The 17,042-nt window shown below is 38.2% G+C and overlaps 1 protein-coding gene across 1 annotated transcript; it reads right to left on the bottom strand.

Annotated features, from left to right (window-relative positions):
* Nucleotides 1-441: 441 nt before the first annotated feature.
* LOC116561684 (cell wall protein DAN4-like) lies at nucleotides 442-11,187 on the bottom strand. The gene is made up of 3 exons (XM_032293549.1): nucleotides 10,917-11,187; nucleotides 3,417-3,581; nucleotides 442-1,620 (listed from the first exon to the last, which is right to left on the bottom strand). Exons 1-3 carry the CDS (start codon nucleotides 10,971-10,973, stop codon nucleotides 442-444), a joined length of 1,401 nt encoding a protein of 466 aa, XP_032149440.1. The 5' UTR covers nucleotides 10,974-11,187.
* Between the last annotated feature and the right edge of the window lie 5,855 nt (nucleotides 11,188-17,042).

Raw genomic sequence — 17,042 nt, 5'->3', positions numbered from 1 at the left:
GTTGTAGCCTCAATGGAAGTGCCAGCAATTGTGGTGGCAGACTGTTCAGTTGTAGTGCTGGCTGTTGTTGTGGCTATGGGTTCAGTGGTGGTGGTTGTGGTAGCAGCCTCAGTGGAAGTGCCTGCAGTTGTAGTGTCAGACTGTTCAGTTGTAGAGCTGGCTGTTTTTGTGGTGGTGGGTTCAGTAGAGATGGTAGTGGTGGTGGCTGTGGTTGTAGCCTCAGTGGAAGTTCCTGTAGTTGTGGTGGCATACTGTTCAGTTGCAGCACTGGCTACTGTTGTTGTGGTGGGTTCAGTAGAGGTGGTAGTGGTGGTGGTTGTGAATATAGTCTCACTGGAAGTGCCAGCAGTTGTGGTGGCAGACTGTTCAGTTGTAGTGCTAGCTGTTGTTGTGGCTATGGGTTCAGTAGAGGTGGTAGTGGTGGTGGTTGTGATTGTAGTCTCAGTGGAGGTACTTGCAGTTGTGGGTGGCAGACTGTTCAGTTTTAGTGCTGGCTGTTGTTGTGGCTATAGGTTCAGTAGAGGTAGTAGTGGTGATTGTGGTTGTAGCCTCAGTGGAGGTACCTGCAGTTGTGATACCAGACTGCTCAGTTGTAGAGCTGCCTGCTGTGGTGGTGGTGGGTTCAGTAGAGGTGGTGGTGGTTGTCGTTGCAGTTGTAGCCTCAGTGGAAGTGCCTGTAGTTGTGATGGTAGCCTGTTCAGTTGTAGTGCTGGCCATTGTTGTGGTAGGATCAGTAGAAGTGGTAGTCATGGTGGTTGTGGTCATAGCCTCAGTGGAGGTACCTGCAATTGTGGCAGACTGTTCAGTTGTAGTGCTGGCTGTTGTTGTGGTGGTGGGTTCATTAGAGATGTCAGCAGTGGTGGCTGTGGTAGCAGCCTCAGTGGAGGTGCCCACAGTTGTGGTGTCAGAGTGTTCAGTTGTAGTGCTGGTTGTTGTGATGGTGGTGGGTTCAGTAGAGGTGGTAGTGGTGGTTATTGTGGTTGTAGCCTCAGTGGAAATGCCTGTAGTTGTGATGGCAGACTGTTCAGTTGTAGTGCTGTCTGTTGTTATGGTTGTGGATTCAGCTGAGGTGATCATGTTGGCTCTTGTCGTTCTTGCTTCAGTGTAACTGCCTTTAGTTGTGGTGGCAAACTGTTCTGCTGTAGTGGTGGATGATGTTTTGGTTGTGGGTTTAGGAGAGGTGGTAGTGGTGGCTGTTGTGATTATAGCCTCTGTGGAAATTCCTGCATTTGTTGTGGCCGTGGCTTCAGTTGAAGTGGTGGCTGGTGATATTGTAGTTGCATTTGAAGTGTTAGTGGAGTTCATTGTGCTGGTAGGTTCTATAGAAGTGCTTGCAGTGGTTCTCATAATAGTAGGTTTAGTTGAAGTGGATTTTGTGGTAGAATTTATTATCATAGTGGTAACTGTAGGTTGAGAAACTGTAGATAAGGTTATTCCAGTGGCAGATGAGGTTGTTCCATGGCTTTGGGGAAATTGGATAACAATGGAGGCATTATTATTTTTCCCATTATACACCAGGGATACTATGAGTACTCCAATTGCTGTTGTTATCAAACAGGCTAAGAGACAAGCGAGAAAGGTTTTCCATAGAGACCAGTCACAGAAGAAATTTTGTTTCACCTGGAACAGATTTTTAAAAAATTACTAAAGATAAAAATAAATATTTTGTGAAAAATTAATGCCACTGTTTATCCTTCTTATATTATGTTTTCTTCTAGTGATGTGATAGTTTCAAGTCTTACACTCAAGTGTTTTGCCATTTCATGTTGGTATTTGTATATGATGAGTGATAAGAGTCCAATTTCCCTCTTTTTCAAGTGGATATTCAGTTTTCCCAACACCATTTTTGAAAAGACTCTTCTTCATTATGTGTTCTTGACATCTTTGTTGAAACCAATCGATCACAAATGTGTGGATTTATTTCTAGACTCTGCCTTCTTCAATTGATCTGTCTTTTTTAGTGCCAATACTGTCCTGTTTCAATTACTACAGCTTTGTAGATTTTGAAATAGATTATCTCATTGAAGGTATAAATGAAACCAACTTTGCAAAAATTGTAACAATGAGGAAATCATGATAGTGAAAGAGATGTGATCTAATCAACCAACTTCTTGCTTTTAACCTCCAAACTGTCCTTACTAATTCCTGAGCATAATAGGCCTTCCCCAAAACTAAACTGCCTTTCTAAAGCTAATGAAAGACCACCAGGTGAGGAGAATGAGAGGAGCCTGAATTCTGCTGAGATGTAGATATAAATGATTATCTGTCACTTTTCTGGAGATCACAAGATTTGCAACTTCCCCAATTACTCCTGCAGATACCTTCACTATTGTAGCACCTAAGATTGGTCTTTTCAGATATTTTTTCAGGTTTTTGAATTTCTGATGACTGATGGCTCCAACTGGTCCTATAGCCCCACCTGGAAGCAACTTCAGTGACCACGAGGACCATTTCCTGCACTCCTATGATTGCCCCCCCAACCAAGCAGTAGCACCAATTCCCTAGCCACCTCTCCTTCTCCCAAACTATGTTTGAAAAACTCTAGCTTCCAAATTTGGGGGGAGGTGGATATGAGTAAAATAAAACTCTGGTCTTCCATTTAGCCAGCTCTATATGTTAAAACTCTTTATTGCAATCTCCCTGTCTGACAAATTGGTTCTATCAAATCAGTGAACAGGAAGAGCCTATTGAGCATAAAACATGAACACAAAAGCTATTTTAAATAACAAACACTGGGCCCAAATTTTAATTTTTATTAGGAAAAACCTTGTACTTTGGTTTTCCTTAATGTTCAAAGAAATTTCCACTGATCTCTCATGCTTTCTCATTTTCATGAATGTCTTTCCAAATTAAAAAACAATAAATATCTTCTTAGAAACTCTTTACACTTCCCAGGGTATAGAAACCATCTAAGTCAAGGTTGAAAGCATATGAGGTCAGAGCCAGGAGGGCTACAGAAAGCCCACAGTTAGGCTCAGAGCACACAGGAAGGCAGCGTGAGAGAGATCATCCACAGATTAGGGCCTTGGACCTCAATACATGACTTCATCTTCCACCTGAGCAAGGTTTACAAACAACATCATTCACTGCCGATGTATTTTCTAGGTTGCCACCTAGTCAATACTTCAAAAATAAAAGCCTCTAATTTTTATTTTCTTTGACTTGCACGTATTTTCTCTAAACTCCTTGCATGTCTTTATCTTTCTATCAAGGTCATTAACTCCTTAAACAAACAGCCTCATAAATCTTCTCCCTCTCCTATATTCCCTCTCAGTGACTTAACATTTTCAAAGGATTTCTCAAAAGAAAAATGTTAATGTTAATTGACTGAATTTTTTTCCTCCAAATATTGGATCAAGAGTATTTCCATGTGGATTACATCTTAATCCAGAAAACAGTGTTGTCCCAAGTATTACCTGACAATGTTGGAATTCTCTGTTTAGAAATTCAGAGTGTTCAAGGGTCGCTGGGCTGGTGCAGACAGCACTTAAATTGGTACCAACATCACCAGTTATTTCCACTGATGTAGAGAACTGACATGCTGAATTGTGAGCTTCGTGGTTTCTTGGGCTCAGGAAAGCCTATAGGTGGAAAAGAATGGGAAAAAAACGTAAATCATATACTGCTTTTAGTTAGTACCCCATCTTTTCAGAGATAACCACTCTTACTTCTGTTGCCACAGCTTAGTTTTGTATTTTGTTAAATTCTGAATAAATGGAGTTATACAGTACTTTTATGTATGTGGCTTATGTTGCTCATCACGGTATCTGTATCACTTGCTTCTTCTTTATTACTCTAAAATATTTTATTTGCATAAATAAACCACAGTTTATTTATCCATTTTCCTGTTGATGGATGTTTGAGTTGTTTTCACTTTTTGTCATGAATCAAGCTTCTGTGAACTTCCTTGTCCATGGCTTAGAGAACACATAGCTTTCATAGCTCTTGGATGTACAGGCAGGAACACAGTGACTATGTCATATGATAGGTGCTGAGAGCTGCTAGGTGTCCAGGTGGTCAATTAGGACTCTGAACCAAACTAAAAGTGATACTAAGCCTTTATTCACTTATTGCAATAGTATAAGCAAGAGGTCAAAGAGGAAAAGGTTCCAGCCACCATAATGTTCCTTTTTTTTCCCTCCACATAACAGCACTGGGCAAGAGTTACATGGATCAGCATAGACCAGGGTCACCCCATTTCCAAAGAAGCACGGAACAAAGGGTTTCTGCCATTTTATGGACCCAGGAGATAGAAGGAGAAAGAGGAAGAAGGCTTAGAAGTGGGAAAGAGCTGAGCACTGAATCAGGGTGCAAAAAAATTGGATGTTGCAAATGTTTTGTATTTTGATCTAGAGGATGTCACGAGTGACCAGTGACTATCTGGGCCAGTGGCACAGTGGGTAAAAATAATTTAACAAAACACTTGTAGGTAAAGAAAGGTAGAGTTATCAGAGAAAGCTGCAAAATAAGTTGTAAGGAAGCTGCAGGCAAGTTAGCAAGAGAGGAGCTGACAGCAAGGAGATAAAGGCTTGCTGGGGATTTTGTAGGGCGGTGCCTGTGCTGTGTGCTGAAGAGGGGTTTATGTAGTGTTGATAATGCCAAGATTGCAATGAACTAACTTACAGGGGTCTGGTGATCAGCTGGGTGCAGGAGGATTGTGAGTTATTTGCACAGGACAGCTATGTGTCCTGGACCATGAAGAAAGGCAGACTTACAGCTTATCTGCTCTTACTTGTTGCTTTCCCTTGGTCCTACCAGCCTGACTCCTTTTCCCTAGTTAAGACTCTACAGGGGATGATTACACAGGTATGTGTTTGATGTATATATGTATGCATATGTGTGTAAAAATTCATTAACTTTTTCACTTAATATAAGTTTACTTTACGTACGGTTTACATAAAGTATATTGTACCTTAATTTTTAAAAATTCAAAGTAATGAGTACACTAAGCTATAGCATGGACAAACCTAATATATGAAAATTTTTTGAAAATCACAGAGGATATTGGAGAATCCCAAGATGGAATACAAAGTAGGATGAAACAATCTGACTGTATTACAAATATAAGAATCAAGAACTTCACTGAAGTGGATGGAGTAAAAAGGTGCTGACTAAAGGAACTTTGGGAACAAGTGGAGTCTGTCACACTAAAAGCAAAAGAAACTAGACACGGCATAGAATTATAGCTGATGCAGTTGTTACCCACAGGAGAACAGTTTAATAATTCCAAACATGCATACTGGAATGAAATAATTAAGCAAATGGATGGAAGTGGGAGGATGGGAGCCATGTTTCTCCTTGTTAGAGTAGAAGTTTACAGATAAGCAAGAGCAGAAAGTGTAAACCGAAAATAAAATTCTAAGTTGCCCAACTGAATGAACAGACTCCTCTCTTGGCCAAGGGGATCCCAAAGAACCCTGAAAAACTACTTCGAGTCACAACAGGAAGGGCAGGTCAGACATAATTTATTATCCCTCTTCCCTTTGGAGTTTAGGCACAACTGACCAAAATTAACATTAAAATAGAGGTCATAGATAAATAAAACAGATTCTTTGTAGCAATGAGATACCCAGCTCCAACTTGACCTTGGTTTATCATCACATGACAGAAAGCAGGAACTGATGGAAATAAAAGAATTTTACCGCAAAATGTATCGCTTTGACATATTTTGAAATGGCCCTACAAAGCCATCTCTTGTAGGGGAAATTTGTGCTCTGTAGAAAATCCCCTTCCTTTTGCGGGTGTTTTCCTGATTCAGAAGAGATTTAACTGAGTCTCACACCTTTCAAGGTCAGATAAGAGTCATTTACCATCTGTTCTGTCTGAAGCCTGCCACCTGGAAGCTTCATCTACATAAGAAGAATCTTGGCTCCCACGATCTTCCTTATCTTAACTCAAGCCTTTCTTTCTGCTGACTTTTACTCTCTAGGCAAAGCTCAATGCTTTCAACCAATTGCCAATCAGGAACCTTTGAATCCACCTATGCCCAGTGTGTACACTCACTCCCCCATCCCACCCACTTCAAGAGGCCCTGACTTTCCAGGCCAAAACAATGTATACCCCACATGTATTCATTTACATCTTTGCCTGTAACTTCTGTCTCCATAAAATGTATAAAACCAATCTGTAACACAACCACCTTGGGCACATGTTCTCTGGACTTCTTGAGGCCATGTCACAAGTCATGGTCACTCATACTTGGCTCAGAAGAAACCTTTTTAAATATGTTACAGTTTGGCTTTTTTCATTAACGGAGGCTAGAATGCTCCATGGATCATTACAGTTAGAGATTAGATGAATTACAGTTGGAGATACCAATATAAACTTAGGCTTAGCTTAATAGCAACATAGTTACATATAGAAATACTTATAGATATGTTTATATGCATGGGATAGTATATTCACATATGTCTCCTTGCTTTGTCAGGTGAGGGACCCAGTAGCAACAAAATGCCAGTAGCAACAAGCATACCTGGCACCCAAATCTCGGGTTTTTTTAAAATTTATTTATTATGCTTTAAGTTCTGGGGTACATGTGCAGAACATGCAGGTTTGTTACATAGGTACACATGTGCCATGATGATTTAGTGCATCCATCACCCTATCATCTACATTAGGTTATTTCTCCTAATGCTATCCCTCATCAATCCCCCCACCCTGCTATCCCTCCCCTAGCCCTCCACTCCCCGACAGGCCCTGGTGTGTGATGTTCCCTCCCTGTGCCCATGTGTTCTCATTGTTCAATACCCACTTATGAGTGAGAACATGCAGTGCATAATCTTGGTTTTTAAATACCATTCCCAATAAAAGGACACAGGGCTCCTTGGAGAAATGGCTGTTTCTAGGGCTAGAGCAGGAAATATATAAGATGACCCTGAGTATCTTGTAGTGTCAGAGAATAAGAAAGTCCCCACACTCTCCTTTAGAAAAACCCACAATGATGGGACAGGTCAAACATATGCAGCAGCCAACTGAAAGAGATCCCAATAGCCGAAGCTAGAAAATGTGAGCAAATAACTGAAGTTGTATTGGACCACCCAAATTAAAAAAAAATTAATATCTATGAGTCCATACTGATATAAATAAATAAATAAATCATAAAATAGAGAAGAGACAAGTATCCTATGCAAAATAATTCAGGACAATTTATCTAGATTATCTACCCTCAGGGAACATAATTCTCCACATTTTAAGTGTGGGCTGCACTTTACTGACTTTCTTCCAAAGAATATAGTACAGCAAGGGGGAGAGGTGAGTAATTTTACAGTGAAGAAACCTGGCAAACCACCACCTTGGCCAGGTTAACACCAACAGAGCTAAATCATATTGTTAGTATGTACCCTTGATGTGATAAGTATGGCACTTTAACTCTGTGGTCTGCCCTAAAGAAATCAGTACACCTGTCTAATCATGAGAAAAACATCAGGCAAATCCTAACGTAGAGAAATTCTATAAAATCCCTGACCAGTAGTACTCCTCAAAACCATCAAGGTAATTAAAAACAAGGAAAATCTGAGAAATGATTATAGCCAAGAGAAGGTTAACATACATTTTCTGGTTACATTATTCAGGTTATAATGCCCAGGATTTCTTAAGACTACAAAGAAGAGTAACCTTTGTCCACCCTTCACTGACTAAGATTCCCCATATAAAACTGAATCCTGTGGCCTAAGCATTATGAATAGTATCCAATACTCAACAGAACTTAACAGTCTATGGAAAAACTATAGAAGATGCATCATTTAGTGATTACTCAACATACATTTTTTGGTTTCTTTTTGTTCTTTCTAACCTCATAGATTGTACGCCATCATTGGCTAAAGACACCACGGACTTGTTTGAATTTATATACAAATATAAAAAGCATTAGAAGCTGTAAAATGTTTGGGTACAGCCATATTCAGCACAGTCTTCACGGAGTGGATAGCGCAAAGGATAAAGGGAGTGTTATTGAGAAGGTATAAATAGAAGACTTTGGACGGGCACAGTGGCTCACATTTATAATCCCAGCACTTTGGGAGGCTGAGTGGGCAGATCATCTGAAGTCAGGAGTTTAAGACCAGCCTAGCCAACATGGTGAAACCCTGTCTCTACTAAAAATACAAAAATTAGCCGGGTTTGGTGGTGGATGCCTGTGATTCCAGCTACTCAGGTGGCTGAGGCAGGGGAATCAGTTGAATGGGGAGGCGGAGGTTGCAGTGAGCTGAGATCGCGCCTCTGCACTCCAGCCTGGGTGACTAAGTATGACTCTGCCTCCAAAAAAAGAGAAAGACTCCATTTGTATTTGGTACATGGGTACCTATTTAAATTTTTTTTTAAGTAAATGCATTAAAAAGTTGGGTTCAAATGTGAAACAATGTGCGGGTTAGGTTTTTCTTAAAGGGAGGTTGAAAGAAAAAGTAATCTCAGAAACAGTTTTAAGAAAAAGGAGAATCATCTTTGTTAGATATTCAAAGGACTGTAAATTGGTCCATGTAAATTTGTTACAATTGAAAAATATTATATAATTATCTAGAACCTTTTTCTAATAGAACGGTAAGAATATTATTTAAATATATTCTCCTGGCCAGGCACAGTGGCTCACGCCTGTAATCTCAGGATTTTGGGAGGCTGAGGCAGGTGGATAACCAGAAGTCAGGAGCTTGATAACGGCCTGGCCATCCTGGTAAAACCCTGTCTCTACCCAAATTACAAAAATTAGCTGAGTGTGATGGCAAATGCCTATAATCCCAGCTACTTTGGAGGCTGAAGCAGGAGAATCTCTTGAACCTGGGAGGTGAAGATTGCAGTGCCCTAAGATCATGCCATTGCACTCCAGCCTGGGCAACAAGAGTGAAGCTCTGTCTCAAAAAGTAAAAAATAAAAAAGATAAATAAATAAATAAAATAAATATACTCTCTTGACCTTCTTGATTAAATGCCCAATCCAAAGTGGATTTTTAAAAAGCTACTGACGTTGCCAAATCAATTAATCTCTAAATTTTATTAAAACAACCAAACCAAATGTGTATGCAGACACTACTCAGTGGGAGACTGTACATAAGAATAAGAGAATTTAATTGTGATTAAATACAGTCAAGAAGGAATATATCTGGGTGTAAAGACTTAGCCAGAGTCTAATTTTTCTTAAGGTACAATAGCATGCCAGAACATTTTTTTAAATAGCTATTCAACAATATTAAATAAGATAAAATAGGATAAACACAGGTACTTTAACAAAATTCCATCTGTTTTTCAATCAGAAACTTTGAGAAAAATAACAAAAATTCATCTTTTCTAAAAGCTTCATTTATTCTTCAGCTATCTAGTAAACTGAGGGTGATGAACTTAGTTTTTTGTTTTTGAACTTTTAGAATTAAATCAAACCTCATTTTCCAGACTAGCTTGCCTGAATTTCTTTTAAGTTCTTTATAAAGGAAGGAAGATAGTGGGTATCTATACCAAGAATGGAGAACCTACCACACTGGAGCTTTATGGGTAACATAATTCTTGCTATCTCAGTTTCTCCTGTCAGTCTCTAAAGTTAAAAATTAAAGTTAAAAGTTGTCTCTAAAGTTAACAATTGATCAGTTAGGGAGCTGTGAATTATACTTAATTAGCTTTTGGTAGCAGCCAATAACTTCCATCATGTATCTGATATGCATTAGCTATACACACGGAGTAAAATTTTAAATTCCCTATTCATAAAGAGATTAATTTACCAATTTTTGTTTCCTAAGAGGGAAAAACAAACTCCTAAATTTTATTTTTATGTGGCCTTCAGTTTCTATTTAATCCATTGATTAAAATGGCCGTCAATGAAAAAAACATTTGTTTCTGTCACTACATCCAAGTATACATACAGATATAAGTGAAATATTCAGTCAGTGTTAAAATATGTAACCTTTATTTGAAAACAGCATTGTTTGGGAAAACAGTCCAGATGACTAATTCCTTACTATTACCATGAGTATGTAATTCCTTATTATTATCATTTGAGTATGTTGACAGTGTGAAGACACAGTGACAGATTTGCAAGGGTAGACAGACCATAAAGACTGTCTTCAGGGTAGAGGGGTACGGACCTAGAATCAAGGGAGAAGTTTCTCTGCCTTATAACTTCCTTCTTAGCGCATGGAGAGAAAAACATTTTTCCTCACAAAACATAACTATCCATTCAAACTTATACTGATTTCATTCAGCATATTTCCATTTCTGTTTCCAATATCAAGGACTCTAGTTAGATATGAAGAGTTACAAAAAATGCAATCATAAAACATACAGAGCTAAATTGTTTCTTCTAAAATCCTAAACAATAAACAAGGTTGTATGTAATTGTACTCTAAAATTTTACCTAAATACAATTCTTTACCAAAAAAGAAATTTATAAGCACTTAAGTAGAGGCCAGTCTAAAGGATTTGCCAGATCATTTGTTTCCTAGGCCTCAACTCCACTTACAAGATTCGTTTCTGATTCCCAAAAATAGGTACAAATATTTGGGTTCTGATAAATCTGGATATTACACTAACAATCTTGGCAGTTAACACAAAAATCTACACTTCATGTTTTAAAAGTTTAATTTGCTAATTCAATCAGACTTATGTGTGTTGTCTTATGCTTAAAATATAATAACTGTAAAGTATTACTCAAATATATCATTAAATTGTTACCCCCCAAAACTGCTAATATCTTAGATCAGTGATTATTTAAAATAAGTTTCTCTACTATGCTTGTATTGATATACAGAAAAAACACAAGTTTTCTAATTAAGAAGTTGTAATAGAGTAGCTAAAAATTGGCTTCCATGTAAAATTTTGATTAAGAATTTCATTTTGGGAAGAACTATGTTATAATTTTTAAAAATTAGGGTTTCATAGATACTGAAATTAAGATTGTGGACTAGCAGAATATATCACAGTGGTGCCACCAATACTCACTTGCTGGTTTCCAGAGCGTTCACTATTCACTACGTATTTCCCCTGTTTTCTGTCCATTCTTGAACTGCCAATATCACAAGCTTAACTCCGGAAATATTTTTCAGCCTCTTCATTGCCCTTTATACCTGCAACCTTGAGAAATAATTGAGTTGATTAATAGTAAATCTACTATGAGACATCAGTGCCAGTGTGGATTAGACTGAATAATAAATAATTATTCTTTGCATGGGATCCGCCTTCAGGGAAGAAGTACAGTGTTAAGTAGTCATGTAAAGAAACAAGAAAATCAATACCACTTCTGTAACTACACTCTCAATACTCCTCCCCAAACAGCCTGCTTAGGAGAAAGAAACTGCTTTCACATACATTTCTTCCTTCTCTCCCTATCACATCATCTCTCAGGCCTCTTCCTTCTGACCTCTAGAACAGCCCAAGACAGAAACAGAATTCGGGAATAAGTGAACGTTTCTGTTGTTTCTTTTCTAATATTTCTGTTGCTTCCTTCTAACCACATGTGACTGTTTTTTCCTCAAAGAAGAGGAAATAACTTTCAGAGGAAACAACTTTTAGACACTCACCACCCACTGCTCAAGTCTTGACCTTCTTGGGTGCCTTTCCATGCTCTACAACTTTTCCAGTCTATTCTCTTCCTCTCTCTGCTTCTGAAAAACATTAATCTGACTTGGCTTAGTCTTCTTCAAGCTCCAATACAGCACTGATAGTTAATCTGAGGAACAAATCTCTGCACATGTATTCACCAGGGTTCCTTTTTCTTCCCATCTTAGGGGCTCCGATTGGCATGGCCACCCAAACGATTACTTCTGATTGTGTTTATGACTTAATAACAGGGCACGTGGGCAGATGAGGCTCTTCCAACTATTAAAAATTATACTCCAAAGCAAAGGCTTTTTTCTTATCTGTAGAAATATCTTTGGTAGGATCTAAAAGACAATTGATAAGAGTTAAGAGATAATATTTAATCTCTGAAATGAAAATTATCAGTCCTCTCCCAATACATGTATCTAGGGAATCTGAAATAAAATTGGTACAGAAAGTTGTTTGTGAAGAATGGTGTTTAATAACCTAAAAGACTGAAATATCTCTTAAGTAGTAGTTAATCCACAGATTATTTCTTGCAAATGAAGCAACAAAGACAAAGTAGTTGTACTATTTTGTGGAAAATGTCTCATGATCAGACATCTGTCAGGCTTCAAAGATAAGAACTATCTGTTGCAAGAGACCTGAGAGATCTTGTAGCTCAGCCATGTCATTTTAAGGTTGAGGAAATTTGTGCCCAGAGAGAGGAAGTGGTAAGAGCCAGTTGTGTAGTGGAACTTGGCTTTTTTTTTTTTTTTTTTTTTTCAGTCTAATATCTTCTCCACAACTACTTTATTAGTATTGACATGGTAGAAAGATGGACAGCTTAGTAGGAAGTCAAGGAAATATATTATTGAAATTAAAGACACACAAAGATTTCAAAGACTTAGAGTTAGAGAGGATCCTAGATGGAATGCCTATTATTTATCTGGCATTATCTGAGACAAAACCAGGCTCGCAGGGGCAGGATCTGGGAATCTGAATTCTGGTCCTGTTTGATCAAATTCCAAGTAATCTTTATTCAAACAATGTTTGAGAAATATTTTACTAAGCAATGATTCCAAGAGTAATCATGAAGTAGCTCAGTATCTTTGGGAAGAAAAGTGTGTGTGTGAAGAAACTTGAATTTTCTTAAATAAAAAATGATTAAGTTTTTAAATGGTTTATTTTTTCAACAAGTAATTATGGAGTCTCTACTGTAGCCAAGCATTGTGCCAAGTGCTGACTGTTCAATGGTGAAAAAGAGCAAATATTATGTATTTTAAGACTTTTTAATCCTTTTTAAAGTTCTTTTATAAATGCATTCTTCAGCAAAAAGTTTCCATTGGAATCCACTGAAGCAAAGAAAAACAGCCCTGGGGCCTATAGTACAAAAGAGTCATGAAAAATCTAGGGAAGAAATTTGGTCCAAAAAGAGTCAGAAACAATGGATTCTGGGACTGTTTAAGTAGAGTGTTCATGTACTTCACCACCATTCTCAGCAAGCTGACACAAGAACAGAAAACCAACACTGTGTGTTCTCACTCATAAGTGGATGTTGAACAACAAGAACACATGGACATAGGGAGGGGAAAATCACACACGGGGCCTGTTGGGGGGTCAGGGGGTAGGAGAAGGATAGCAGGGGGTAGGGAAATTGGGGAATGATAGAATTAGGAGAAATACCTAATGTAGATGGCGCGGTGATGGATGCAGCAAACCACCATGGCACGTGTATACCTATGTAACAAACCTGCACATTTAAGTACTCCAGAACTTAAAATATAATTTAAAAGATTAAAGAAAATAAAAAGGCAAAAGCCAAATGTAATGTTTTGGATATTAAACCACACACACACACACACACACACACACACACACACACAAATGCCTTTTGAAAGTAAAAGGAGGCAGTAGCAGTAATTTCACAGAGACAACAGTATCTCATGCAAACAAGACAGGTTGTCACTTAGCTATAAGGAACCTATGTGAGTTGGAAGATTCACTAGTACTAACCTATACCACTCAGTAAACCACTGGTTTAAAAATCAATTTAATATCTCTGGTGAACACATATGTCAGTTGAATAGATTATATATTTTAGTTGAGCTATTTTAAAATTTAACATAGCACTGTGATACTGATACAAATATTTAAATTTTGCACTGGAGTTTCATAACCACCAAGTAGGTAGAATTCCAGAAAAGCATATCATTATTTCAGAAATATATGGAGTATATACATAATTCTTTCAGTGACAAAATAATATCTAAGTCCCTTTCTCACCATCATTAATTGATTAACCATTGCAAGAGCCAAAGAAGGAATGCACATGTAAATTACCATGTTCTTAAATTTTCAGTGTAAAATTCAAACTTACACTATTTTTCCAAAGAACATATTTTGTTCATTGATTAATCTTACATCACAGACCAACCGCTAGAGTAGAATGCACCTGGATTATTACAATGTGCAAAGAGAATACACCTATCTCTCATTGGTATGCTGAATATCTCCTACAAAATCTTTCTATATTTGCAGAATTTTAAGCCAAAAAATTTGGAAGTCTACATTAACTAAGAATAATTGACAGTCCTTCAATAACAGGGTTTCTTTTTTTAGCCAAAGGAAAGTAGAGTCTGTTAATATGTCATCTAGCATTATAAAATGAAGTACACCGTAGTCCTAAAGATACAATAAAATAGATTTATTTATCATGTTACCCACATCAAACATTTCTGTGTCTAAGATTTCCCCATGAACTGATAGTAATCAAAACACCTCTGTCTCTCTGCTTTGATTTTTCAATGTGATGAGAGCCAATATGACAGCCCCAGCTCTATTATCTTTAGCAATTTTTTGATGCCAGGGGGGCCATTATTATAGTTCATCATATTGTGTTGAGTGATCAAATGGTAATGAAATAAGTGGATACCAGATTTCAAAGGCTTCAGTACAGAATTCAGATTTACATTTCCTGTCAATTTAAACTTGAAAAGATAATTGTTCAAAATGTGTGAAAGTTAAATGTCAAGTAAATGTCAAGCCAGTAAAATGACTATGTGAAAAAATGATCAAGTGGGAGAGTAAAGAAAACAAAACTATCTGAAAATTTGTTCAAGAAATCATCTCTGTCATACCCCTCCGATGACTTCCAGAAATGTGCCTTAAATAAATTAAGGGTTATTTTCCTTGACTTAAGGAAAAGGCTACAGGAGAGCAGTTCAGGTGTGGGTGAGAAGTAGGAAAATAAATGTTTCATCCCTTGCTGAAGAATGTCACTGGGGCACATTAACCGGCTGCTGAGTGGCATCTGACTCAGCCACACCTTGTTAATGATATTATTGCCATTTCTTTTGGAGGAATGCCTATTCCAGAGCATACCACACTGATCATATCTAATCCTCCTAGTATCTTCCTGAATTAAATATCATTACCCCATTTTTCTGATGAAATATCAAAGCATTTAGTGATACTTTGAGTCCTAATAAGTTTGTGACTCCCCATTCATTTATTCAAGAAATAGTTATTGAATTCCTAGTACATTTACTGTGCCACATTAGATGCTGAGAAAAAAAATTGGAAAATGGAGACGAAAATATATTTAGAATCTTAATCTCTTATGTATAGGAAAAACATCAGAAATCAACCAGAGACTCTGCCAACACATCTCAATATATTAAGACAACATGATTGTTTACTGACAGCAAGAAACGGGTGGTGGTAATGCCTAAAAACTTGCCTGCCCACTAGCAAGAGGTTGCTGAAACTCAGACCCAAATTACATCACAGGCTGAGAATTCTCAAGGAGAAGATAAAATTTATTATTTTTGCAGACTCAGAATCTCTGCCAAGGGTTGAAATAAATGATCAACATGAGAGAAGCCAAAGATATCAAGGCCTTCTACAGGTGCAATTTCATTAGAGAATCCTCAAGAATCCAGGCATTCATTGACATCTACGTCATGGTCTACCCAAGGGGAGCAGGGCTATAGCATTGGAATAGCCTCCAGCCCATAGAAATGGAAACTGGAAAAGGACAAAGCAAGACTTCCAGCCCTGTTGGAGAACAGTGGAGAAAAAGTAGCTACTAGAGTTGAATTCAAAGGGAAGCCCAGGAGAAAGTCAGGTGCATAAACTGAGTCACACAGAGAGGGCTTGGGCTTGTAACCTCTGGCATATTAATTATTATCAGATCTGAGGCACTATAGAATTTGGGTTGAGTCCTGATCTCCAGACAAGAATGAAAATACTAGCCATTTATGTTGTTTGTTAAATGTTCTAGCTCTCCCGTTTTCCACACATAATAAGGTTGCACTTTCTAGCCTCTGTGTTTCTTCTCAGTCTCCTTGAATTCAGGTTATTTTGGCTAGAGTTGTAAGCAAAAGATGTATTTATCATTTGAAGCCAGACATTTTAAACTGATGCATGTCATGAGCCACAATCAAAGATGACGTTCTACAAAAAGGCCAGGTTCCATTAGCCCAAGTTTCAGAATGAGGACAATGCTAAATGAACAGAGCCCATAAGTGACCAGTAACAGGTAGGTAGTATGAGCAAGAAATAAACCTTTGTTATCATAAGTCATTGTAATACATAAGTTGATATTGCAGCAAAACCTAGCCTGTCCAGACTAATACAGAGATCTGAGGAGTCAGCAGTGGGACATTATACTTCATCAGGTCACAACTGCAACATAGATATCAGGGCCACAGTAGATGGAGGAAGATCCTGGCACTCCATTGTTCAAAATTGAAGCTTTATCTAGTCAGTGAAATCTGTCTCAGTCATGGTGGGTTTGGAATTTAGGCAGAACAGAAGCCACAGTGGGGTGCTGGAGTAGACTCTGGAAGGAGGAATATGGTGAATATGACAGTTAAGTCATTCACTATGCATAGAGAGCAAAGACAGTGACGATGTAGAATAAAGCCAGTTGCTGATGGCTTCTTGGAGGGTATAAATCTTGAGCCAGATCATAAAGGATACCAGAGGTTGGCAAAAAGAGCAAAAGTAAGTGTTGTAAAAGAAGGGAGCCTTTAAGACAGAAGTGCAATGGGCAAAAATAATGAATGTTGCTGAGAAAGATGCTAGCAACTACCTTGATTGTAGAGAAGAACTACGGGCAGGAGACTTCCTACTAATTGCCAAGCCCTGTGCTAAAGAATCTCATAAATCTCTCCCTCTGGTAGGGACAGGAGACTCATTGCTGGCCTCTTCAGTCAACTCTCCTCCAAGGATGCAGAGTGATTCTTAAATGCCATCCCATGATGCCATGCCCTACTCAACACTGATGGATTCCCAGTGCATGAGAATGAAAGTCCTAAATCTTTAACAGGGCATAAAAGGCCCTGCTAAATCTAGCTCCATCTACCCCCTTAGCTGGCCCTGCTCTCCCCTTCAGACACATTCTGCTTTTTCTTTTTTTTTTTTTTTTTTTTTTGAGGCGGAGTTTTGCTCTTGTTACCCAGGCTGGAGTGCAATGGCGCGATCTCGGCTCACCGCAACCTCCGCCTCCTGGGTTCAGGCAATTCTCCTGCCTCAGCCTCCTAT

Source organism: Sapajus apella, unplaced genomic scaffold (assembly GCF_009761245.1).
Source record: "Sapajus apella isolate SASKATOON/1434 unplaced genomic scaffold, GSC_monkey_1.0 scaffold30, whole genome shotgun sequence".
NCBI lineage: Eukaryota > Metazoa > Chordata > Mammalia > Primates > Cebidae > Sapajus > Sapajus apella.
Note: the sequence above shows the minus strand (reverse complement) of the source record. Positions and strands in the feature narration are given on the sequence as shown.

What these genes read in the sequence shown, in the direction of transcription:
- LOC116561684 (XM_032293549.1), bottom strand. Translation starts at nt 10,973, where the DNA reads ATGGACAGAAAACAGGGGAAATACGTAGTGAATAGTGAACGCTCTGGA. An exon ending in AACGCTCTGGAAACCAGCAA is followed by an intron (nt 3,582 to 10,916) that starts GTGAGTATTGGT and finishes TTCCACCTATAG; the next exon opens with GCTTTCCTGAGCCCAAGAAA. An exon ending in GAGAATTCCAACATTGTCAG is followed by an intron (nt 1,621 to 3,416) that starts GTAATACTTGGG and finishes AATCTGTTCCAG; the next exon opens with GTGAAACAAAATTTCTTCTG.